At 40.5% G+C, this 25,558-nt stretch overlaps 1 protein-coding gene across 1 annotated transcript in view; it reads right to left on the bottom strand.

Moving 5' to 3' along the window:
* LOC121433951 overlaps positions 1-19,374 on the bottom strand; it is a 280,105-nt gene extending 260,731 nt beyond the window's left edge. Inside the window, exons 1-4 of the mRNA XM_041632632.1 lie at positions 19,321-19,374; positions 15,722-15,815; positions 14,789-14,866; positions 14,317-14,493 (exon numbers count right to left, since the gene is read on the bottom strand). Coding sequence (XP_041488566.1) covers positions 14,317-14,493; positions 14,789-14,866; positions 15,722-15,815; positions 19,321-19,374 — 403 coding nt within the window. The remainder of the gene's footprint in view (positions 1-14,316; positions 14,494-14,788; positions 14,867-15,721; positions 15,816-19,320) is intronic.
* Positions 19,375-25,558: the final 6,184 nt, after the last annotated feature.

The raw sequence follows: 25,558 nt of genomic DNA, 5'->3' as shown, positions 1-25,558 counted from the left end.
GGTCTCCCCTTCTTGAACACAAGCTCTGTTAAGGCAAAGACATGACCTCACTGCTATCTACAATGCCCTTGATACCTAGCAGAGAGCCTGCTTTGTGAATGTGTTCATAGTATGATGTGGATTCATTTAATCAAACTATTTTGAGAATCTACCATGAGACCCAGATCCTTTCCACAGCTTGCAACTTAGATCCTTTTCATCAGTTTATTCTTCTACTTTTAACTAGTCACTCCTCTGTCTGATTTCCTTCACCACCTTGCTGCCTCTTATCTCTTTTTTAAACTGAATACTGTCTAAGAAGCAAACATCTGTCTAGATTTGAAGAGAGAGAGAGAGAGAGAGAGAGAGAGAGAGAGAGAGAGAGAGAATGGCAGAGAGATAGTCCATTGGTTAAGAGCACTTATTGCTCTTGCAAAGGACTTGGGTTCAGTTCCCAGCACTGGTATTTACAATCATCTGTAATTCTGATTTTAGGGGATCTCTCCAGTGCCCTCATCTGTTTGACCTTGGCTTGGTGGGCATCTGCATATATGTTGTGCATATATATACATACAGGCAAAATACACATACACATAAAATAACAAATACATCTTTTTTCTTTCTCTTTAAGAGAAAACACTATGGGTCTTATCTGCAGGGTACAGTCTGTGGGGGAGAACAGCAGAACTGGGCTTCATTGAGGATTCCTGGAGAGCAGCTGTATCTGAAGGAAGTTTTATGATTAAGAATAGACAGGTCAAGACCAAGGGGACAGAGAAGCCTGGTCAAAACCAAATAGCACAAAAACATGCATGTAGAGTAAGCACATTTTCTTATTAAACTCGACTTCTCTGAAGTACCTACAGTTTTATTTAACAGTATAAGCAGTAGAGTCTAAACTTCTTCATGAAGAGCCCCAGAATCAGATCTAACTGATATTGGCACACTATTGTGTGGTATTAATTTATTCTGACACGTTGTCTCTGTCTAATTCCTCACAACTCCAATGTCTATTGAGTGCTTACCAGCTCCTCGTTGCAATGTAAGTCACTCTCCAAATCAAAAAAGATGAACTGTCAAATATCAAGATATTCATTCACTCCCTCCTGTTGACTTCTCTTATTTACCTAATAAGCTAAACATTTTAACATGGCACAGGGGTGAAGGAAGGTATGCCTCATGGAATCTTGGGACTTTTCTCAGTTCTAGACCCCCATCATTAGTGTTTCACTGGGTAGCATCAGGATTTAATCAAATGGGGCAATTTTAAGATCAGGTGTATATTACCAGAAGCTAGGTTACTAATAGGATGAATTCCTCCTCAACACGTCCTCATCATTCACAATATGCTTTTGGATATAACTAAATCATCTCACAGGGAAATGAAGAGACCCACTGAGAAATTCAAAGTAGGGCACTTAGCAATACAAATACAATAGGTTTTCATGTGGCTGGTAGTTAACTCTCTGGATACCCATATGAATGAGATGAGAACCACCTATATGTGTGCATGTGCGCTCATAGATGTTGAGGCAGTTGGGTCCAACGTGTAAAATAGAAAGTCAGGAAATTTGTGTGTGTGGCACTCCTCATATTCTCTCATTCTTTCCAGCTTCCTAATGAGCTGTGCAGGGCTGAGACTCAGCATCACTTGGAATATTTCTTGTGTTGTTGTCATTGTTTTTCTGAACGAGGGGAGGAAAGCATTCTTACTTGCCTTCTGCCCTTCCTCTCATATCAGGTTTTCCTATCATTTAACTCAGAGTATCACAGCGCATAATCAGAGCTCTTAAATTACACCACACGTGAACTTTGCTCAGGAAGCCAACCTGTGTGCACCCAAGCAATTCATTGGGAGCAATAAGGGAGTGAAAGCACCCAGCAGAGGAAGGGTTTTAGAAAGCATCCAAGTTCCTTGACTCAGTGATGCAATCACTTCCTCTCTTATCAACATTATGAACTTCATAGCAAGGGAACTCAGAAGCAACTGTCTGCTCTCTCTCTCTCTCTCTCTCTCTCTCTCTCTCTCTCTCTCTCTGTGTGTGTGTGTGTGTGTGTGTGTGTGTGTGTGTGTGTTTGTGTGTGTTTTGGGAGGGGGTAGTCTGGCTTTACCTTGATATTTTTCCCATAAGTCCACCTGCTTCGGCTCACGTCTTTTTTTTTAACATCAATCATTATATTTTCTATGATACTCCATAAACTCATTGCACACAAGGCTGCCCATAACTATGTAACTAAAGACTTTCTATTGTGTGATTATAGCCACATAGCAACATTTTACAAATTAGAATACTCTTTGAATGTTACAGGAATGAAAACCAAAGTTTAATTTGACTCCTATGGTCTTGCTAAAAATATTAGAGATCATATTTTTGCATCGTAGTTCCTCACCTTGAAAATCTCATAAAGAGATGTTGACTCTAAACTTTCATGACACTGGACAGGTTACCTAAATCCATGAACTACAACTGTGGAAATTAGGAGACAACAGGACAACATAGGGTGGTGGGAAGTCCGTCCAACTTAAATGTAAATCCACTCGAGGTTTTTGTACAGCCAATGTACAAACGCCTTTAAATGACAGTTAATTCATGTTGAGAGGGCCTTTCCCCTCGTTCCTCCTTTGCCCACGCTTTATGTTTTTTCTTTTCAGCATTGGAAATGGAGGCCTCACCCTACTTAGTTAATTGCTCTACGCTGACCCACCTCACCACTCAAAAGACCATTACTTTAAACTAAAGATCGACACTTAAAATCAAGCCCTGACCATATTACATGTCAAGCTAAACAACAACAATTCAAAGAAACCAATCAAAAGACAAACACAAATCATTAAGATGGTTACCCAACACTCCCTTATCTTTTTTAAAGTAGGTGAGACAGAAATAAGGGTGTCTTGGTTTGGGTTCCTGTTGCTATGATGAAATACCACGATGAAAGCAAGCTGGAATGGAAAGGTATTGGTTGGTGTATGCGTCCACACTGTAGTCCATCACAGACGGAAGCCAGCACAGGAATGCCAGCATGGCAGAAACCTGAGACAGAGGCTATAGACGGGAGCTGCTTACTGCCTTGCTCATCATGGCTTGCTCATCTTGTTTTCTTACAGAACCCATGACCACCAGTCCAGGAATGGCACCACCACAAATGGAATGGACCCACCTTATTGATTACTAATTAAAAATATGTCTTATAAACAAATTTTATAGAGACATTTTCTCAGTTGAGGCTCCTTCCTTTTAGATCATTCTAGCTTGTGTAAGTTGACATAAAACTAGCCAGGACAAAGTGATATCTGAGAAAAAGTTATTGAGAATATATTTTATATAATTATTATTTGAAGGCAGTATGGTTTCATGTCATGAAAAACATTAGAGGTGTTTCTAAAATGCTGTTAAGACAAAAAAGATACCATTTGAGTGATGTATTGATGACTTAACAATTATCAAGAGCCATTAACCTTTATAGATCCCTACTCCGGTGTGTTCAGAGTGCCGTGAGTAGCTTGGAAAGCTGCCACTGCAATCATAGGTTTACATAAGTTTTCACAACTGAGTCATAAATATTCGTTTTCTATATCAGTTCATCTATCGTCATCACAATTATTAGAGATATGAGTTTTCTTTTTCCTCCTGGAAAAGCTAAACTATGAAAAATGGTCAGGATATAAATCATTTTTTTTATAAATTGTTTTTTATATTAAATTCCATTGATTAAAAAAGTTACCCTAACAAAGCTGTAAATTTAGTACATGAAGCATTGCTAGAGCTACGAGGATGATGAAACTGTTCAATTAATGAAGCAATAACAAGAAGGGTGAGGTCTGTAGCTAAGTCAACCGACAGCCAGAATTTCAGAATTGGAGAAGGCACATAAGAACTAGTGTCCTGTATTAGCCTCACTTCCTCCCCAAACCTTGTGGGTATTTCATATATCAGTGATTTGAGGAGCTAAATAGGGTAATAGGTGGAGTTTGCTATCAGGTTCTAATTAATTGAGCCATATTCTTCCTTCCCCCGAGGCCCTCTCCAACTCGTAAGCCACTAGAGTGCTGTGGAGTGCATAATTGCTGCAGGGCCTTCTTCCGATTCCCCTCACGGCATGAAAGCATCCTGTGCTCGCTGGACCCCCAGTCCTCATAGCAATCAAGCATGTCCCTGAGTTCCTAACACCTAAACAGGATGGAGCTTCCTGTGTGTAAGTAACCGCAGTGATTCAAAGGTTAAGTTTAAATACACTTTTCTTTTTTACCACACATATAAAAGACCTCTGAAAGTCTTGCCAAAGAAGATGCTCTTTCTACAAAGTTTGACTCTTAGCAACACTTTCCTATAGAATATTGCTTCTCATTAGACTTTAGCAACAGCCCTCCGCCTTCTGGTTACACTTTCATTAATTTAACCTTCTGTCCTCCGTCTCATAGCTCTGGGAATATTTAGGATTATGTATTACACTTAAAGCTTCATTAAAGTTGATTTTTATCAGTGGAAATGTTATTTCCATATGAAAACAAATTATATAATGAATCACTAGATTTAGTATAGACAAAATTATTAACTCATTGGCAAAGAATCTGGTAACTCATGGGTCAGCTTTTTATCTCATGAAGCAAAATGACTGGGATGTTCTGCCTTTTGTAGGACTTTTGATCAACTCAACACTTGAAGATTACAAAAGTTTATTTTTTTAAATTCTTTTTAACAAATGAAAAACACAGCCTAAAGTATTTCTCAATAAAATGATTTGGAACTAAGAACTAATTTCTACTGAAACAAACAAACAAAAAAAAAAAAACCTAAGGTTATAAAACCTATTTGTGCTAAATGCTTTCGTAAATTGGAAGTGAACATACTGAAGTCAAATTAAAATTCTGACATAATAAAGATTCATAGAGAACTGTATTGACATAAGAGAAATTTGCTTCTAATTTTAAAACACACATATTTTTAAAATTTCACCAAATATTTTATAGAATGTACATAAATGACTTGGCAGCCTGCCCCACTCCTAAGAGACTATTAGGTCACTAGCATATCAGAAAAATGGCATCTTTCTGATTCTGTGGTTACTGTATAGCTGAGCTTGTTAGGCAAGTCCCTGTGTCTGTATACACAACTCTTGGTTTACTTTACAGAATCTCTGTGATTTGGAAATTCTTAAGTGCCCCTTTCACCATCCTATGAAATGATTCTTAGATTCACAATTTTATCATAAGGAGACACAAATTTCACTGGTATATATTAACTCAGTGAATCCATATATCACCATTGACCTAAAGACCACTAAAATACCTTGCAACCGTCTATCTTTAACCAACAATCTATGACAGACTTCATACAATCTTTTCAAACCCATATATTAGTGTCTCTCTAACTTTAACTTAGAGAAGATAGAGAAGTGACACTTGCTTGTCAGGTGGGCTTCAAGGTTTACAACTAAAGAAATAGAAATGGGGCTGGAAAATAGATTCAGTGGGGAAACACTCACTGTGAAAGTTTGAAGACTTGAGTTTAGATCCTTGACACTAAGATGTGTCTGTAACCCTTTCCATGAGGCAGAGACAGGCAGACCCTAGGAGTTCACTAGTCAGTCCCATAGCTGACAGAGTGAGCCCCAAGCTTAGTGCTGACCCTATCTCAAAAGTTAAAGTGGAGGAGAGATTGGGGAAGACATGGAACATCCATTCTGGAATTGACGAGTATACACATGAGCAAGAACACCTGCACACAGACATATGTGGGTCTGAACACACACACATACACACATACCCAAAGGCAATATCAATGAACCCTTTGTTCATTTCGTGGGCAAGACTATGTCTCTCTATAGATAAGCAGTGTCTTTTGAGAAGAAAATAAATTAAGATTTTGCTGTTTTATTGACATTCCCAAAATTCCAATATTTGACTAGGGTACCCTCTCCAACTGGAAATGTTTCTAGAATTTTGTGTTTCATATTTATAAAAAAAGCCCAAAATAAGGAAAGGACATTTAAATTGTTTATATAAACTACTCAAATATTTATGTACATATTATTTGTATAAAAACTGAGTGTATATAAAACATTAGCATACGACATTCTGCTCATTGAATAGCTGTGTAAAATGTTTTATATCTCAGTGAGTAAGATACCTTCCAGAGAGTTTATTCTTAGTTCTTTAAATCAATGAAAAAGATTAAAATCACTTAGGAACCAAATGCTTTCTAAAGATACAAATTCAGGTCAATTCAATAAACCTAAAGCAAATGATTTTCCTATATATTTCCTTTTTCTTAATAAGAGTTAAAATGTCCTGAAGCAAAAAATATGTATTTTTTCACATGTTCTATAAATGTTATACAACACCTGTTGCCCATCTTTAGGGAAAAACAGCTATAAATGAGAAAAATGTAAACCATTTTATACAAAATCACTAGGCTGTGTGTACTATGGGGGGGTGGCTTCCTTCAAGTGTATGTTCAGTTCAGGTAAGGAACTGAACACAAGTATCTGAGTTCTACTTTTATTTTAAACATTCATATTCATGTGTTAAAAAGATAAATTGAGGATTGCAATTGTAAAAGTGTAACCCAGGATTCTCTAACACTCAACCATTACCCATCTCCTGTCCTTCATTCACGTGACTCCAATCTTTTTCTGGAAAGATCTTCACCAGCAGATGCTCGGAACTCACCGTGCTCATCTTCTGGGGAAGACCTATCATTTTCTTTCTCTACCATATGGTCTTCTGCCTTGCTGCCCACTGTTGAGATCCGACACACATTAATGATGCTCTTCCAACCACAAATGACCACTCATCCATCATGAAACAACTTCATGAAACAGCTTCATAAAACCATGTGGGAAGAAATAGCTTCCTGCTAGTATTTCTAAAGCTGTAGCCACACTAATTCTTAGGACTTGTGTAACTTTCAACCCTTATCCCAGCGGATACCAAACTCAGTCCTGCCATGTTCTTTCTACTGTATGCTTTGGTTTTGTCAAGACTTGTATTTATGTTTTCCATGTACGCTTCATAATAGTGCCAAGTGAAGAGGAGGAGTGACCTTCGTCTAGTCACCAAACAAGGGCTGCTACACAGGTTAGCAGAGGGCTGACAAGGCCTCTGGCACCAAGCAGGTTAAGGATCTCCCTAAGAATGATGGGTAAGTGCCTGAGATGAGACCATAGGACATGACTGGGTAGATACAGCATTCTAAATGAAGGGAAATAACAAAACTATAATCCTAAAACCCTTTTGTCTCTGATCCTGAGAAACTGATGCAAAATCATGTTGTATGTTTGCCGCTTTTCTTGGCGGTCTCGCTCAAGGGGCATCATGGTATTCCCCGAAAGGGAAATATGACGCAGCTATAGTGAAGATTGGAGTCAGTGTAGAATTCCACCACTGTCATACAACTCTTTACTCCAATGACCAAGAAGAATTTTTGAAAAATCCACCCAATATCTAGAGAAAATTGCATGCTTCTTTGAAAAAATTCCTATCGAATTGCTAAGATGCAAAACCTTATCATTTATTTATAAAAACTTCCATTTCTGGCTCATTTTTCTTCCAGTTGAAGTCTTTGTTCACAATAGGCCACTGTAGCCCACAGCCGTTTGGACATACTCAACCCTAACTCATGGTTTAACTTAACTCACTGGGGTCCCAGGGAGACCTGTTGTGTCACCTTTACCCACGAAGTGCTCAGGTTTGGGCTGTAGTTCAGTGGCAAAGTAGCTGCTAAGCATATGCAAGATTCTAAGGTCAATCCCCAGTGACGTAAAGTAAAAGAGTTTTAGGGAGGGGAGCAGAGAAAAATATATAGCTCAATAAAAGCAAGTTCTAGATTTCAACTTTCCTCACATTTTTGGAATACGTACATATATTTTATAAAAATATATTGAGGATGGGACTCAAATCAAAATATTTTTTGTTTGTTTTATGTTCTTTTGGGGAGGGGCACATGTCATGGTGTGTGGATGAAGCTCAAAAGACAAGTTAGGAACGTCCGTTCTCTCCTTTCAGCATGCTCAGGTTGTCAGACGTGGTAAGAAGCAGATTTCTTCACTGTGTACCTCCCCATCCCTCGATTTCATGTCATATTTTCAGTGAGCCTGTATTTTGACAACCCATCAAGTAAGGTCAAGTGTATACCTTCCCACTGTGATATCAGGCATCAAGGTTTCGGATTTTAGAGCATTTCGGATTTTCAGAGTAGCCCAATCTTCTGTGTCATGATGTATTTACCATGCACACACACTAATACTTTTTTTGTTTGTCTCTTGCTTTTAGAGTGCTCAATTCAAGTAATGTTATTAATAAAACACTTGGAAAAACCTATGTGAGTAAATACTGCTTTTGTTTATGGGAAGTGCTCAATTAACTAGAATTACCCAGTTTTAAATTCCACAGTTTCCCTAGCCTGATCTTGCTTTTGTAGTATGTCTAAGGATCATGAAGGCCTTATATGTCTTGTCTACTCAAATCTATTTCTACACCTGAAATAATGCCTGGAAACTAGAAAATTTTTAATAAATGTCCTTTTCCATGAATGAGCTCAAAATAAAGAGATGGTTAAAGATATTTAGTGATATCCATAATTATAAACAAACCATTTCATAAATAATGTCCAAATAATTGTTCCTATACCATGTCCACACTACTTCTGCTTATTTATGTCAATAGGAGGATATGATCAATAAATAAACCCAGACATATACAGAGTATACTCTTGATTAGTATATTTATTTTTTCATTTGTCTTGCTTTTGATTATTGTCCACCAATTATATCATAATTTCTTGTTCCCATTGTGCATAGTTTTTTTTTTTATGTAGATGCGTGGTTTGCCTGCATGTGTTTGTACACCACCTGCATGTTATGCCTGTGGAAGCCAGAAAGGGGATTAAATCCCCTGGGACAGTAGGTACAAACAGCTGTGAGCCACCATGTGGGTACTGAGAACTGAAGCCACCTCCTCGTGAAGAGCAGGTGGTGCTCCTGAGCCATCTTTCCAGCCCCTATCATGTGTGGTCACGTGTAGTCATGATGGGTTAATAACTCCACAGAAGCCAGGAGGGCTTGGAAGAACATTTTTTTCCTCCCCTATGATAAATCCAGGATGTAGAATTGTGACCTAGGCAGGACCAATCCAGTGTTCTCCTCTAGAATCAGAAGAGAAAGAGCATGGTAATCACTCATCCCAGTAGGGAAGGCTCTTTCAGAACACACAGCGCTGCCTTGACAGCCACTGTTCTTCCAGCTTCCTGAGCCTGAAGGCAGGTTGGTCTCTATCCAGAGACACCATCGGAGTCAGAAAATCCTTCCCTCTAAATTGTTTCTCTTCTTCATCACCAAGGAACTCTCAGTATAACATGATCCTGCAAGGACTCTGAAAGCCCATCTGCATCCTGGGGAGGTGACACCAGGAGAGATACAGCAGAGGATCTTTGGGATGCTGATGCCCTTGGTGTCTGGGAGACAATACAGACTATGAAGGGAGTTTTCAGAATCCCAGGAGCTGCTTTTTAACAGTAAGGACAGCTCTATCGGCCTATGTTATACAACAACGTGATTTCAGTCATTTCCTTTCCTTTCTCGGCATTACAATAACCTGGGTGAAATTGAACTATTCAAAGGAAAAAAAAATCTCCCCATTTGTAATGACATCACTAACCATTAGCTGAACTCTCCTGCCATCTATTTCTCCTTAGTTATTACTGTTTCTCCCTCTCTAAACTCGTTTCATGGCTCTTTTTCACTCCTGCCCAGATTTCAGTTTCTTGCCATTCGAAATCCAGTCATTAGCTACCATTTGAGTGCAACCATATTATCTATGCATAACGTTAAAGATGTCCTTCCTATCTTCACTGGGTGAGGAACCTATGCCAATACCTTACCCTCTTGGAAAGTATAAGCAGCCGTGCCTTCTCTGTCTCTCTCCCTTTCCAAACTCTGCTAATTCTCAACCTCCCTTACTTAGAAGTCTAGTTAACATCAGGCCGACACATCACCAGCATTGAGCAAAGAGGATGATGAGCAAAGATGCTAGGACCTGAAAAGTAGTGTGCACAGGAAAGAGCCAAAAAAAAAAAAAACATTTTGCAAAACCAAAATGATGGGCGAGCATCTCTCTGGAAACTCAGTGGCATGCTAATATGTTGTTAGCTGCCTATAAAGGAAAGGCAAATAGTAAATGAAAGACTATGAAATCAGCTAGAAGCTGGTTTGCAAAGGCCAAGCATCCATTCCCCAGGTGCTGCAAGAGCAGATAGGAAGGTCTGAGTGGTACCTTCTCTCCTGAATACTTGCTATTCACGTCTTAACAAAATGCCTAATATGAACCTAGGACATCCGCTGAACAAAACACTGTGACTTTCCCTGAGACGATCTCAGTAATGAAGCTTGTGACAATGCCTTCACAATGCGATGCACCGGTGGAGAAGAAGGACATTCAAATTCCTAAAACCCAAGCAGACTATCCAGGAGCTGTTTATCCCACCTGGTTCTAAAGGGCAGGTGTTACTTTGTTATTGCTGTGACAAAACACCATGACCAAGGCAACGTTTAAAAGAAAGCATTTAATTTGTGGTCCATGGTTTCAGAGGGTTAGAGCCTATGACATCATAGTGGAGAGCATAGTAATAGGCCATCAGGCATGGCTCTGGAGCAGAAGCTGAGATCCTGCATCTTGAGACTGGATCATATGCAAGAGAAAGCTAACTGGGAATGGCATGGGCTTTTGAAACGTCTAAGCTGACCTGCAGTGACACACCTCTTCTAACAAGGCCACACCCCCTAATCCTTTCTAAACAGCTACTTTATGAGCCTAGAGGGGCCATTCTCATTCAAGCTACGCAACAGGTGTGTACTTACTCCTTGCTCTTTTACTCTACAGGACTCAAGTCACAGTATATATGAGATCTTCTCTTATCTAAAGTTTATTGTAGAAAACCCTCCTTCTGAACTTTCTCTCCCAGACACTGTTCTTTATTTAATAATATTTTTATTGCCGTGAGATAGCTCATATAAATAAGTATCATTGGAATTCTGCCATCACTTAAGACATTTTTTTTCTTTAAAGTGTGTCTTTAAGAGGCAAGTGTGCTGAGATATACTTGTAAAATGATAATTTGTGCTAATTACAACAATACCATGGGGGGAATGTGTGGCTCTTCTCCTTTGTCTCAGCAAACACATCGGCAGACGGTCGCAAATGTTCTTAAAGTTGTTTAACAAGGAATGTTGTGTTCTATGCTATCTGGCAGTTTCTAAATTCACATATTTAAAATATTCTTCCTTGTTCACAGACCATAAAATTGCACATCTCATTTGCAATTGAATTTTTAGAGGCTCTCCCAAACTGGGGGAGAGATGCATCAAATGTACTTTTTCTAACTTGGCTGTGTTCCAGGACAGACATGGTAAACCCCTCTCTATTTCACTGTCTGACTAGATTGGTGCAGATGCTAAACATTTCCGGGATTTTCCCATAAAACTCTTTTCATCTTGGGCTGTTTCCACCTGGCTCTACTTTGGGTTATCACTTTTCTCTGTTTTCCAGATTCAGGCCAACCATTACTTATGAAAATTATTATATTCTATGTGCATTCTTATCTCTCTGAGACAGATCCTTACTCCATGGCCAATACTCAGAAACTGAAAGTGGGTCTTGATAGTAATGAGATCTGCAATCATAAATACATATACTGACTTTTTGCCAAAAAAAAAAATAATCACAAAATGTCTGTTCATTTTACATTGATTACACTATTTTGGAGATAATTCTAAGATTATTTTAAGAAGATGTTTCTAAAGCTAAATCACTTTTTCTCATTTTATTATGGTGGCTCTTAGAAATTTAAAAGTACTTCTGTGACTCTTGCTATATTGTATATTTATGTTTCTTTGGACTAATGCTTGCCAGTAATATGTACTTTTACCTGAAGATCCTCTTTTTCTGAATTGGACAACAATTTCTTCCCAATTAAAACATTCCCCCATCAAGGGAGAAAGGGGGCTAATGAGAATTGGGAGGCAAGCATCTCTGAAGTCTCAGGAAGTTCCTGAAACTGACAGTATTCACTAGAGCCCTCTCTCAGGTTACAAGAACAATAAACAATTGCTGGGAAGAAGAGCTTCTCCTGCTGTGCAGAGCTCCCTGCAGGAGGATCTCCAACCTGGGAAGCTGCCTGCAAGTGGTACAGGGAGCTACAGGGATGGAACTTTTATGAGTTGTCATCCATATTGGGCTGGGCTTTTCAGAGATGCAGGTACCTTTGATTCATCTATGCTCCTTTAAGTAATGCTCACTCATATGCCTATAAGCAACACCAGTAAATCTGGTTCACTAATTTGGATTTTAATGTAATTATTACTTTGATTGGCTGTTGATGCGTTATCTGAGATGATGGGACGTTTGTTCATGTCTTCCAGAAAAAAATTCTCCATCTCTGTCTTGAAGTCTATCTCTGTCTCTGTCTTTTTCTCTCTTCCCTCTCCATCTCCCTCTTCCCTGATTCTCTCCCACAGTGAGTCTGCACTACATGCTCTCGCAGTGATGTACTATGCTGGCCCAAGCCTAAGGCAATAGGGACTCAGGGCTCAGGTTTCACAGGATTGAAACCTCTGACATCATGTGCCAAAATAATCCTTCCCCCTTGTTTGTAAGATCAAAACAACAGCCACATGGACCTGAGAGAAGATGCGCTCTTTGACTCGAGTGTGCATCCCCTTCTTCTTTAACAACAGAGTTCCAACTTCAGAATAAAACTTGTGCACCCACCCACCCACATGCATACACACACATACACTAATGACAATGTGTCCCAGACTCTTACTGTTATCTCTGGCCAGGTGACTAATTTCCAGCAAGAGAGCTAAGGACAGAGCAGCCATGCCTAACTACTTCTACTCAGTCTTCGCTTTCAATGCTTGGAACAAAGAGATGTGATTGAGTGACTTTGGGACATTAAGTAAAAACAGCTTAGGGTAAACAAGGTCTTGATGACTGTTATGACTGCCTCGACTGCACAGCTGAATTTGCTGTCTGAAACCTACCTCCTGAGATTTATGAAACTAAAGGAGATGCTGTACACAAAGTGGCCAGTGTAGGGCTAATTTGCAGTAGGTAGTCAAGCATGGGCCTGTCGATAGCCCTTCATCTTCTCACTGGGTAAGGGACTTCCAAGGAAGTATGCACTTGTACATACCAAGCAAGGAAAGTAAGAACCAGGCTGCTTCTCTTTGAGGCAAATCTGGATGATGGGATTGCAGAGTGTAGCCACCTCTAAGCTGGCAGAATTTCCCCTGAGCCTCAGGAGTAAAGCATCACACGCTAACCTACTGGGACATGCAGGGCCTGCTCTGTACAGGTGGGAATCCTGATGAGGCTGCTAAGTGGGACCAGCAGAGAACACATCTGTGCCAGCTCACGCTTCATTACTCCAGAACCTGTTCCCTCAAAAACCTATTTGGTCATTAAATCCTGATGTCTTCCGGCTTCTTCAAGGGTGAGGATAAGAGCCAAGACAGCAGGTTTTAATGACTTCTTTCTTTGAAGGTATAGAATCATCAGAACTTAGAATAGATGCAGTTCCCAGGCCAGAAGGAACAGCCACAGGTATCTACAGAGAGAAGATTTGCCTCCACAGTCAGTGGTAGAACGAATGATGTTCCAAGCCATCCCTCAGCCAGAGAATAAAGAACCTTTTACCTACAAGTAAATTACTACAAGGGAATTCTAATTAAAAATTATTTCTTCGTTTATTTGTAAGTTCTTGCATGTGTTTCTAGACTTCGTACAGAAAAAAATGATTCATCTAAAGGGCAAAATTGTTACAGTCTGAAACCCAAAATAGGGTGTCAACTGAGATATCAACTATATTAGCCTGGTGACATCCTATAAACAAGAGTGCCATCCTTTCAACTCCTGTCTGCACCAGAGCCAAGAGTCTTAGCATTCTGGCACCTCAAGGCCATTCCACTTCATCTGCCCAAAGAAAGGTGAGTTCATGCCTCTCCATCCTTCACCCACAAAGCTATGTATCACCTGCACCCAATGACAGCATAGGGCCTCAGCATACACACACACACACACACACACACACACACACACACACGTAGGCATGCACACACGCACACATGCACGCATGCACACACAGCCCCACGCAGAGCCTCCTCAGAGTAGGCATGCACACACGCACACACGCACGCATGCACACACAGCCCCACGCAGAGCCTCCTCAGAAGCTGTTCAAGCATGTCTGAACGGAATGTCAGTTTCCTGTCAGGATGCCCAGGTCAGACAAGAGCAACTGTCACCAAGTGTGAGCATAACCAGGACTGAAGTCACACCTTTAGGTCCTGCTGAGGTTGGCAGCCTGGAGTTTTGTCGATGAGCTGCAAGGGTGTGATCCAGCATGTCATATCTAATAACTTTCTCTTTCGGAGTCTGATAGGCTGAGAGTTCTGGGCTGCTCATGCTAAAACCTGGATTCCCGGCACCTTCTGTAGCTTCTGTGTGTTCTTCAACTAGAACAAAACAAAGGGGTCAGAAGATCACACAACAGGCGGACAGATTCCAGTGCTAAGCAGAAAATTCCTCCCAGTAACTCTCATGCAGAAAGACTCAAGTGTATCGTCCTCAAATGTCACCAAAACAGAATTAGGTTAAAATTAACTCTTAAAAAAAAGAATAAATGATTAAAATAATTACAAATTGCACCCTGACAAGCTAGAGCAAAATTTCGCCCACAGCCATTTGTCTGTAATTAGTTAATTAATCCTTACACAAATTATGAGCAATAACTCATCAAGCAAGGCTCACCCATCAGAAATTCAGCCGACGTGGATTTCTTCTGCTTAGTTGGCTTCACAGCCTTCTGCTGAAACTTCTGGAGGGAAATTGTTAAATGAATAAATTAGCTAAAGAATGAAGATCATCATTTATGATCCACAACTAACACAGGATTTTAAATATGGGATGGCGGTTGGCATTGAAATGTCATTTAATTTGCATCTCTCCTAAAGGGGTCAAACACTAATTGAACATCAGAAGTGGAAGAATTAAATAAAACAGGATAAGAAAAGTTAATACAAATGCCAAATGAAGGTCACATTAAAATACTTTGTTTTTATCATTTTTAATTAATACAAAGCGCCCTCAACAAATTAAGAACTCTAGAAAACTTGCACAATTCAATTTGCATTCATTCAGACTGTTCTTAGATACACGCTCATTTTGGCGGAGTGGAATGACTGTCTAGAAAACCTGCGTGTGGACTGGGGAGATGGCTCAAGAGATAGAGTGCTTGCCCGGCACATGAGGACCCGTGTTCAGATCCCTAGATGAACACAGAAAGCCAAATGTGGAGCTGCATGTCTTTAAGAGCTCCTACTGTAGGATGGGAGACATAGACAGGAAAAATCCCTGAAGGGCCTAGGCCAGCTACCCTGACATATACTGTGATGAGAAATAAGAGACCCTATCTCAAGGTGAGAGGTGAGGACCTATGTCTCTGGTGTCTACACAAATACTATGTATACATGTACCCACACAGGAATACCTCTCTCTCTCTCTCTCTCTCTCTCTCTCTCTCTCTCTCACACACACACACACACACACACACACACACACTCACATGACACCTTACATGTGCTGCCTGTTCACTCTTGGTTGCATCCACACTTGTTTTAAGCTACTATAATACAGTATGTGAAGTAATTATTTGCGTATAATCAGGAATGTATATAATCCAACCTTCGTAAATTTCATTATCAGTCAAGACAGTGCAGAATTGCAACATAACAAGAGAGTCATGTTCGATGGGAAGTCTCAAAGATTTCATGAAGTGCTGCAACAGGAAAAACTGGAATTCATTATGTCTGAAAAGCCCATTAATATTAGTGTGGATAATAAATGGTCAAAATGGAAATGTATAGCCAGAAATACAACTAGAGCTTCTACATTTTTGGAAGTTCTGAATAATCCTGGGTAACTGTCAAATTAAGTTTTAAAAGTTTTAGAAATACTCAAACTCAGACAAATGATAAAATTGGAGTTAATAAGAAGTGAATGGGCATAAAAGATGAAGTCTGCAGGAACCAGCAAAGGATGGAAAGGGTGTTCCATCTCAGACATCGTATCACAAAGGAAAGGGTGCTCCATCTTAGGACATCGTATCATGAAGCAAAAGACGCTGCATCTCAGACAGACTGTGACAATGCTTCTGAGGGCTATATTCAGAACTGTGACGAGTTATGTGGATGTCCAATGATCCAATTTTTAGTTAAAATTTTTACATTAAGTCTGACTTCTTTCAAAAGTATTTCTATCAGTCTTACAGCATCACAGAGCAATTAAATTATCAAATAGTTACAGAAAAACATCAAAAAGGTTTTAAATTAATATGCCCTAAGTCAACTAAAATCCAAGGCCTTGTTTTCTAAGAATCTATTTTTTCAAACAAATATTTAGTGTAGGAATGTGTTATAGTTATTTCATATACTAGAAACCAAACTAAAGGGGAAAATAAATTCACTCAAAAGATATTTGGGTGGGGCAGTGGTGGCACATACCTTTAATTACAGCGCTCAGAAGGCAGAGGCAGAGGCAGGTGGATCTCTGAGTTCAAGGCCAGCCTGGTCTACAAGAGCTGGTTCGAGAATAGCCAGAACTATTACACAGAGAAACCCTGTCTTGAAAAAAAAATCAAAAAGAAAACAAAACAAAAAAATATTTGGAAGTAGGTCCTGTGGACACAGTCTTAGAATCCCAGCACTTAGGAGCAAGCCATTTGGAGACAGATTTTGCAGTGTATACCTGAAATCTCTGCACTCAGGAGGTTAAGACATGGGGGTGTCAAGTTTGAGACCAAACTGATCTAGTTAGCTAGTTCCAGACAAGCTTGGGACACCTTGTGATTCCCAGTGTCAAACATCTTCAAAAGCCATCAACAGTGCCATCAGTGGAAATTTAAAGAAAGTGCAGGATAAGTCTTATTTAAAGTTCAGTAATTTTTAATGTTTGCTTTTTCTCTCAGTTTAAGAATTTTGAATTTCTCAGGGCTAGAAAGATGGCTCTGTAGTTAAGAGCATAGTCTGCTCTTCCAAAGAACCCAAGTTCAGCTCCTCACATCCTTGTCAGGTGGCTTATAACCTCCTGGCACTTCTGTTCCAGGGAATCCTATGCTCAAGACAACTTGGGCACCCACCATCCACCCACACATATACACATGATTAAAAATAAAGAGTAAATCTTGTAAAAACAATTCTGAATTCCCAATGTTTCATATTTACATATATAGAGTATACTGTGCATTAGGCACTATGGCTCTGTTTAGAAGGAAAATAGCATCCAGGGATGGAATCTGGTATAGATCCTAAAAATTGCTTAGGTGGATAACTGTAGCTGTGCACCAGTTAACCCAGGCTGGGACGGGCAAGTTTGCTCAGCAGGAAAAGGCACCGGCCGTGCAAGCCTGGTGACTTGAGTATGATCCCAGGGACACACATAAAGGGGAAAAAAGAGAACTGACTCCACAAAGTTGCTCTGTCACACACACACACACACACACACACACACAATATAACAATAATACAAAAATAACATATATAAATTACAATATAAAGTAAGCTACACAATTGACATAGTTTCTGATTTAATTTTAAAGTATCAGACCATATTCATTAAAAACTAGGTAAACTCCTGGAAGCATGTAGTTCACAATGCATCCTGACATTTCGTTAGGAACAAGGCTGAAGTGTGATTTTTTTTTTCACAGCCTTCATCCGAGATAGCAGCAGGTACTAGATTTCTTGACATGGTTCAGTAAATTTGGCACTTCAGTCCTTTCCAATTGAGTTAAACGTGCTTTTAAATAGACGGATGTGGCCCTATGGATAGACCTCATTTCCGTCCTAAGAACTTCAAATGAAATTACACACTTGCTTGCTAACGTTAGAAAGGGCTCAAGGAGATTCTGTCAAGTTCACGTGTTTTAAAGGGACTTGTGTCTGGTTGTACACCATCCCCCAGACGGGTCCCCTGAGAGGGTTACCGAGTGACATTTTGTATTCCTTGACCTCTTAGCTGCTAACACATGTTCAAGAGGAAATGAGGAGTGATTTCCGACTTCTCCCCACCAATTTCCTCACTTTTCTCTTCTTTACACATGGGCACCTTTAAGCAGTGTAAATTGCACTTGTCTCCACCCTTGCTCATTCAGACCTCTTTCCTGGTGAGATTTTTATCTCTTCACTGCATAGAATATGATTCTTCTCTAGTCTTTACACCATCATCCCATTCATGACCACCAAGGAAACGCTATTGTTTGCAATAAATTCATTTAAACTTGTTATGTAATCTCTAATGTGTTTCAGAGCTCAAATAAAGGAGTAAAATATAGTTACATTTTACCATCTTTCTGCTTCTCCCTGTTATCAATCAAGCTTTGAAGACTTTGCTTTGAAGCAAAGTCATCTAGATAGCTGAGCTATATCTCCAACAGCTATGTCCCAGGCTTGGTTCCCTCCTCTGAATTTCTATTTAATTGATACCTAAATGCAAAGTTACTTTCTACATCTACAAAATGAGCAGTTTCATGATGGGGGAGAGTCTTCTGTTTTGTGTTAATTTCATTGGTTAAATAAAGAGACTGCCCTGGCCCTTTAATAGGACAGAAAATTAGGTAGGCGGAGTAAACAGAACACAACAGTTTCTCATTTAGCACTTTAATGCCTTTTATTGGGGTGTGAAAAGATAACATGAGATCAGTCCTCTTAAATGTTTAGGGGGGCATACAGTGGTGTTACATGCAATGATGGTGTTGCGTAGTGCAGGATAAACCATATGCACACCATCATACAGATCTCCAGAACCCACTCAACCTTGTAATACATTTGTGTCATGTACATTCTTAAGCGCGAATGAACCGATTTCTCTTTCATTTTAACTCTGGGTACTGTACATACCATGGAAGAAAACAGTGATTTTTCGATCTGTACAAAGTAAGAAAAAACACCTGAAATTGTGGAAAAGTGACAGTGTTTGAGAGAGGGACAGTTTCCCATGAGCCTTTCCTTTTCACTGCAAAGGACCAAATGTGTTTTGATGCCCGCACTCTCAACTGGAAAGGAAATCGCTGATGGAGTAAGCCAACGTGAGCAACAGCACATTCGTTTATAACCAGTGACAGCCCAGATCCGTAAGTCTGCAAAAGAATGTGATTGTTGTCGGAAGGAATCGGATCCCCAGAGCTGCTGTTCAGCTCTGCTTGTATTCAGCGGTGCCTGTGGACGGCAGGGAGGTCCTTTGAAGGCTGGTGGGCACAGACCAGCCAGAGAGAGAATGCTGCATACTGTACGGATCATCGCTCGGTTCAGGCCAGTCACATCGCATCTGCGATCAGCCATCGTGCTCTATGAAACCGTCAGTCCTCATTTGTGTCTGGCTGTTTTCTGTCCAGCGGTAAACAAGGCCAGCTCAAGTTGCCTCCCTACCCTTATCCACAAAGGCAGATCCCACAGTCAGATGGAGTCGGAGACCTCAGAGCTTGACTTGCCTCTTGCGGACAACTCTTCTAGGGCACACTGGGTAGTCACAAATGGAAGCCACCTCTGGATGACAGGGTCCTCGGTTCCTTTTCAAAAACGCACGCCTTTGCTTCCTACAGAAGCTGGCGTGGCGCGTCTCTTCCGTGAAATGAAATTGGGTTTTTTCCTAGTAGAACAATTGGTTTTTTCCAACAGACAAGCTCAGCAGATTCCAAGCTCAGCAGATTCATCTGGTTGGGAGTGGGGGTGGAGAGGAGGGTGATCATTCCCTTGTTTCACTGCTCCAGGGCTTCGCATGAATCGGGCAAAAAAAAAAGACATGGATAGAAGCACTATCAATCTGGTCCAACTCCAGGAAGCTAACCAAGCTGAATTATTCCAGGGCAAGGAGGACGACAACAGAGAGGAGCAGGTACATTGGTTTCTGGTCTCACCCACCTTGGCCTTTTACAACACATCAGAGCCAGAGCATAGTTAGGCAGGACCTTCCCTCTGTAAATAAAGGGGGGGGGGGGGGCACACTGAAAGGCCCTTCCCTGGCAAGTGGCACAGAGGTGCGATTTAACAGGGTCACTGCATTGAATCCCTCTAGCCAGCTGGCCTGTCCCTGTTTAGACTGTCCTCCATGAACCCGGTTTTGTTCTCCCAGTCTATTACTTTGTCAAGTTAAAGACAAACAGCCACAGTGAAAAGCTTGCAATTTGCACCTGTCTGCTCCGAGCAGTCTGTGTCAGATCACGTGGGGAACAATGCACGTGCTGCTAATGAGAATAACACGTGGGAGGGGCTACAGGACGTGGGGGAGGGGCGCCTACGGTTTGGATCCCTTTGTAGGGGGCTTCTCTATTTTCTTTTATCAAAGCCCCTTATTTAAGTTGATATAAGTGTTTTAAAGTGACGTTATGCATTTTTAAAGGAAATGCTCAAATGTCATATAACTTAGAACTGAATCAAGGCGTAGCCTGTGTTGCCTCAGATGAGAAAAAAATCTAATGCTGAATTATTTCCAAGTTATCAGTCTTTTTAAAGACTTACAGAGATACTTAGGAAATTAGCAAGGAAATAACACAAATTTAAATTTTTAAACTTGTTTCAGGAGCAGAATTAATTTTGGAAATACTGTCAAATGTCTAAATGTAAACCCTGAGTACTCCACTTAAGGTGCCTTTGGAAATGTGGTTTACTGACACCAAAACAAAATGCAAGTATTTGACTACAGACTTTGGTCTAGGTAGAGGTCAATGTATTTATCCAACTCACTATAAAGTCTGAGGAATATGAATTCTCCACCTGTGCAAAAATGTCAGCAAGTAGCATTTTCGCTTCTCAAAGTTCTGTTTCCCTTTCAGTCTGATTTTTGTTCAAGAGCTGTATCTGTAAATCACCACCTGTTTCGGAAGAGTTTAAATTAAGTTCACTAAGAAAGAAAGAAATTGTGAGTATAGCTTATCAACACTTCTCCAAACTTTGTCTGTTCAGAAGCGCCATCATCTTTGGCATTAGAATTCTTTGGCACATTCCTGAAGGGGGTCCTAAAATCTAGGAAACTACAAACAAAGCATAGGAGACCCCTCGAAAGACCCACGCTTCCTGTGGATTCGCCCAGGCCCCTCGTTGCACTTCCGGATGAAATAATAACGGATATGACAGAGGGTTAAATGAAGCTGAGGTAGTAGCAAATGCGTGTCACCAGGAAAAGGCGTAATTGAATAGAGTCCTTGGCTGGCATCTCGCCTGACGGATGACGTTCCAGCTCGCTAGGCGATGACCCTTCCTTGCAACTTTAGGAGCTGCGCCAGCCATGGCTGAGCCTGCTTAGGTCAAAGGGCTGAGCCATGTGTAATTCAGAGCAGAAGAGGTCCCACGTTCACTCCGCAGAAACAATTACACTACTTATTTCCCTCCAGCCCCGGCCCAAAACTCTCCAGCCTCCCAGCTTCGGTGCAGTCAATCTAATTCTGCCCCTGGGCGATAAGCCACATGAAAATATGTGGCGCTGTGTTTATAAATCTAATCAAAAATAGAAACACTGGACAGGCGCAGTGAGGTCCTCGTATGGATCATGGGAATCCTGAAATTCTGAAGGCGCTTTTGTTTAACTTCTATAGACTCTTTGCGACCATGCTCTTTGGCCCTCTCGTTAATCACCGCCTTTACTCACGAGTGCTACAAAGGAGGCCGGAGTTCTGCGCGGTCCTGTACTTTCTGTGCATGGATATTATGGGGAAAAAAAATTGAGCTAAAAAGGCTGCTTTTAAAGGAAACTATCAAAAGGGGGACTACTGTTAACATCAATCTCACCTCTCTATCCATGCTGTCTGCTCTCTGCCGCTGGCGATGTGCAGATTTAAATCGAGTTCCTGGAAAAAAGAAAAATAATATGCCAGAATAAATTGGTCTGATCAGAAGAATCATGAAGAAATTCGGGGTTGCAGGGCTTTGATACCACTTAATAGTCCGAGAATTTCAAGTATGTAGTCAACCGGGTCTAATCTGGTGTCCTATTGTGGGTGTTTCCTTCTTTATCAGACTCCTAAAGAAAACCTTGGCCCTGTGAATATTCAGAAAACATTTAACAATCTCTAAGAAAAAGATCCAGACCTAATTCAGAGAACCGCAGTTTCATATCTCTGGTCCAAAAGGTGAAAACTTTACAAACTTCATTAAACATCCAGAGTTAGCTTGCTGGGTATACCTGAGGGTGCTGGATTGTTTATCTTAAAAAAAAAAATAGATCCAGTTTTGCAACTGCCAGTAGAAAGATAAAATCTGATAAAGTTAAGAATAAACATGTGTACTTTGAGCCAGGCAGATTAAATTGTGCAAATGTCCAGCAAAGAGACAGAATAATAATTTTTTATGAGGGGAAATGGTTTTTTTTCTTTTTAACACTCTTAAACCTCTTTGGAGTCATGCAACAGTTAGCAACTTCAAGCTCCTCTGTTTGATGTTATTTCACTTGACAAAGTATTGCACTATAACGGTCTGGAGCACAAACGATTATAATAATGGGAAAATTTAAAAATGAATAATGGCCTAAGCATTTATTAAATTATGAACTTTAGCAAAGACATCTTTTAACCTTAGAATTTGCCCTCTGAAATGACCATTGCTATCTACACTGAAACAGAGTAAACAATCTATGATTGGTGCTAATAACATGTCTTCCTCAGAGCTGTTGTTTATAGGTTCAAAATCACGTCCCAGAGTGTGTGAGAGCTCTTAATACCTATCTGTGTTGACGAAACCAAAGGACCTTCATCATTCTACAGCCCATGCTAAGACTGTTACTTTTTATGTAGTTAACCTAGAAAGTTAAGAGATTATACTAAATGATCTTTTCCTAAAATAAGTGAGATGTGTTTAAATGAATTAAATGAAAAACATCAAACTAAAGAAAATTTAGAAATTTTGCAGAAGCTGATTTGTCATACCCCCCCCCACACACACAGACACACTGTAACTGGAAAGTAATTCACTGGCACAAATTTTTGCAGAAATACTGTGAAATTTTTATATCAATGTTTTCTTTTTATTTCTTCGAATTTGGTCTTAATAGCTAATGCTTATTCTTTGAAATGTTTTTAACTTGCAAAGCTACAGAATTCATTGTCTTTATAAACGCACTTTGCAGACATGTAATTGGAAGTGGGCTTGCCCAAAGACCATATTTATGTCACCTCTGTTAATGTCAGTAGAATGCTCAGAAACCGTTGACTAAAGCAGATCACCTTCCTTTTTCTGTAGGTCACATTCCTCACCTTCCTACACAAATAGCCAAGTTATCGTGTCAACACAGTAGAAATAAAATTGTTTAATAAGATCACTCATTACCTCATATCAAATTTATAGCTGAATCTGAAACATGGCTTGATAGAGACAAGCATCATATCATTTAAAGCAGCAATCATTAAAGGAAGAAAAAACACCTTTTCCCTCTCATGAGCAATGGGTGTGGCTCCAAGCTTCTCCCTCCTGGGGGATTTCAGGAAGCTTGCGTCAGGTCATTTGCAAGGAAACATCTCAGTTCCCAAATTTCTGTGAAGTAGGATTTGGGGAATGTAGACAGATCCCTCACAATTCAGGGGCAAACATCGCCTTAGGACTGATGAAGAGCAAACAGTCCTCCTTGACTCTAAGGGAAAACAGTAAGTGCACAGCTTGACTTGGAGACATAAAAAGATGTTGACCAGAGAGCAGCCCCGATGGAAACCATGGTGCCGGAAAGTGCGTCCCTAATGCAGTTCCTGGAGCTTGGTCAGAGGCCCTTCTAAGTAGAGAAAGGACAACAGTCACTGACTGAACATTGGGAAAGGGCCTTCAGCTGCTAAGAGTTCTGGAAAATCGAATGACTGAACAGAGAGCCTGAGTTCTAGAAGGAAAAAGAAGGAAGGTGAAGAGGAAGGACTCAGCGTCCTCTGGAAGGGGATGCACTCAACTTTGAAAAACATTGGAGATGGGGTGGAGAGCTTGCATAGTCAGCAAAGGGGAAATAGAAGGGGCATGAGTGAAGAGAGGATGCTGGGAATGAGTGACAGATTGATAGGACAGTGGGTAGGACTTGTCAGTCAGTGAGTCACTGATAATAAATACGCAGTTACCATCCCTCCCACAAAGACTAGCTGCTGAATCATCACCTAAATATGGAGCCACTCAGAAAACGGTTGCATTTGCTAATTCATCTAGAAAATTGACTTTATCCAAACTACCTCTACTTTGCAAAACGTAAGAAACTGTAATTTACAGGACAAAAACCACCCTAAGTTTGAACACTTTGGGGAAACCCTCCCCTCAATAACTAACGAGCCCGTTACATAATGCACACCGTTGTTGAAGATTCAAAGCGGTGTGTGTGTTGGAAATCATGTTTCTCTCATAAATGGTTGCAAACCTGACTAGCAGATTTGTGGCAGTGGCCCTGATAGGCAAGTCGTCTGTGCACTGCACCCTACGAAGTCTGGGTTGAATAATCACAGCTGATTCAGAGTCACTTTCTTGTTGGTTTGAAAAGTGAGTGTCCAAATGACTTTTGCTGGAATTTTAACTTGCACTACCAATCAAGCCTTGGAGTGGCCAGAGCTCGGCTGGCTGGCTCGCTGCTCTCACAGGGGGATGAGCATAGCTGTAGCTGTCACTCCACTGCCTTTCTCTTCTCAAGCAGACGAGCAAGGACAAAGATGGAGTTAGACAGAGGTCACACACCAGGTGCTGCCTGCAAACCTGTTTTCTTTAACACTGCATAGAAGTTTTGTTTGTTTGTTTGCCTTTTTAAAATATTGAGCCCTTTGTTTTAAAAATGAGAAGATTACAGCTAAAATCCCAGTTTCTGGATCCTCTGGCAATATGCAAAGATTGCCAATATGGTGTCAGCATTTGTGGCTGGCAGTGATAGGGGGTGGGCATAGTAAATGAGCAATATATTCCAGGCTGACCATCCCTTCCATCCCTGTTGCTGACCACACACTGAAGCACATTACCTTTAGTGTTGTGCTCACTGCTATATCCTGAGAGCTTAGGGCAGAGACAAGAAAGTACCGGGAGCTTAATACATAGTTAATATAAATGAAATGTTCTGTGGGTAGATAGGTCCCTTCAAAGAGTGGCTTTAAGACCATAGCACATGCACCAAGCTATCATAAGACATATACCATTTACATAGAGGCAGGAAAAATAAATTCTCTAGATCCCTAGGCAGAGAGAGTGCTCACAAATTATTTAACTCTGTATCTGGCACTAAAAGTAGACCACAAGTCAGGCAAAATACAAGCAAATAAACCCAGCACATTCTGCCCATTTATCTTCTTTTCTAGACCCCATGGGCATCAGATATGAATGTTCTGGTGAAGAATGAGACTAGGCCTAGTGCACATGATAATGCACTTCTCACATTCATTCTGCCCAGGAGTTTTCTGCCACCTAAATAAATATTAAGGAGTAAGTGAAAAGAACCATATAGAACATACTTTGGAAGGGCATGAAGACATGATCACCCTCCACAGAACTGGTAAGCAGTAGAACTCAGCAGTAGAACAGGTGCATCTGA

The sequence above is a fragment of the Microtus oregoni genome, unplaced genomic scaffold (assembly GCF_018167655.1).
Source record: "Microtus oregoni isolate MIOR12 unplaced genomic scaffold, Mior012 000042F_ref0000377, whole genome shotgun sequence".
Lineage (NCBI taxonomy): Eukaryota > Metazoa > Chordata > Mammalia > Rodentia > Cricetidae > Microtus > Microtus oregoni.
This window is presented reverse-complemented; position numbering and strand designations above follow the sequence as displayed.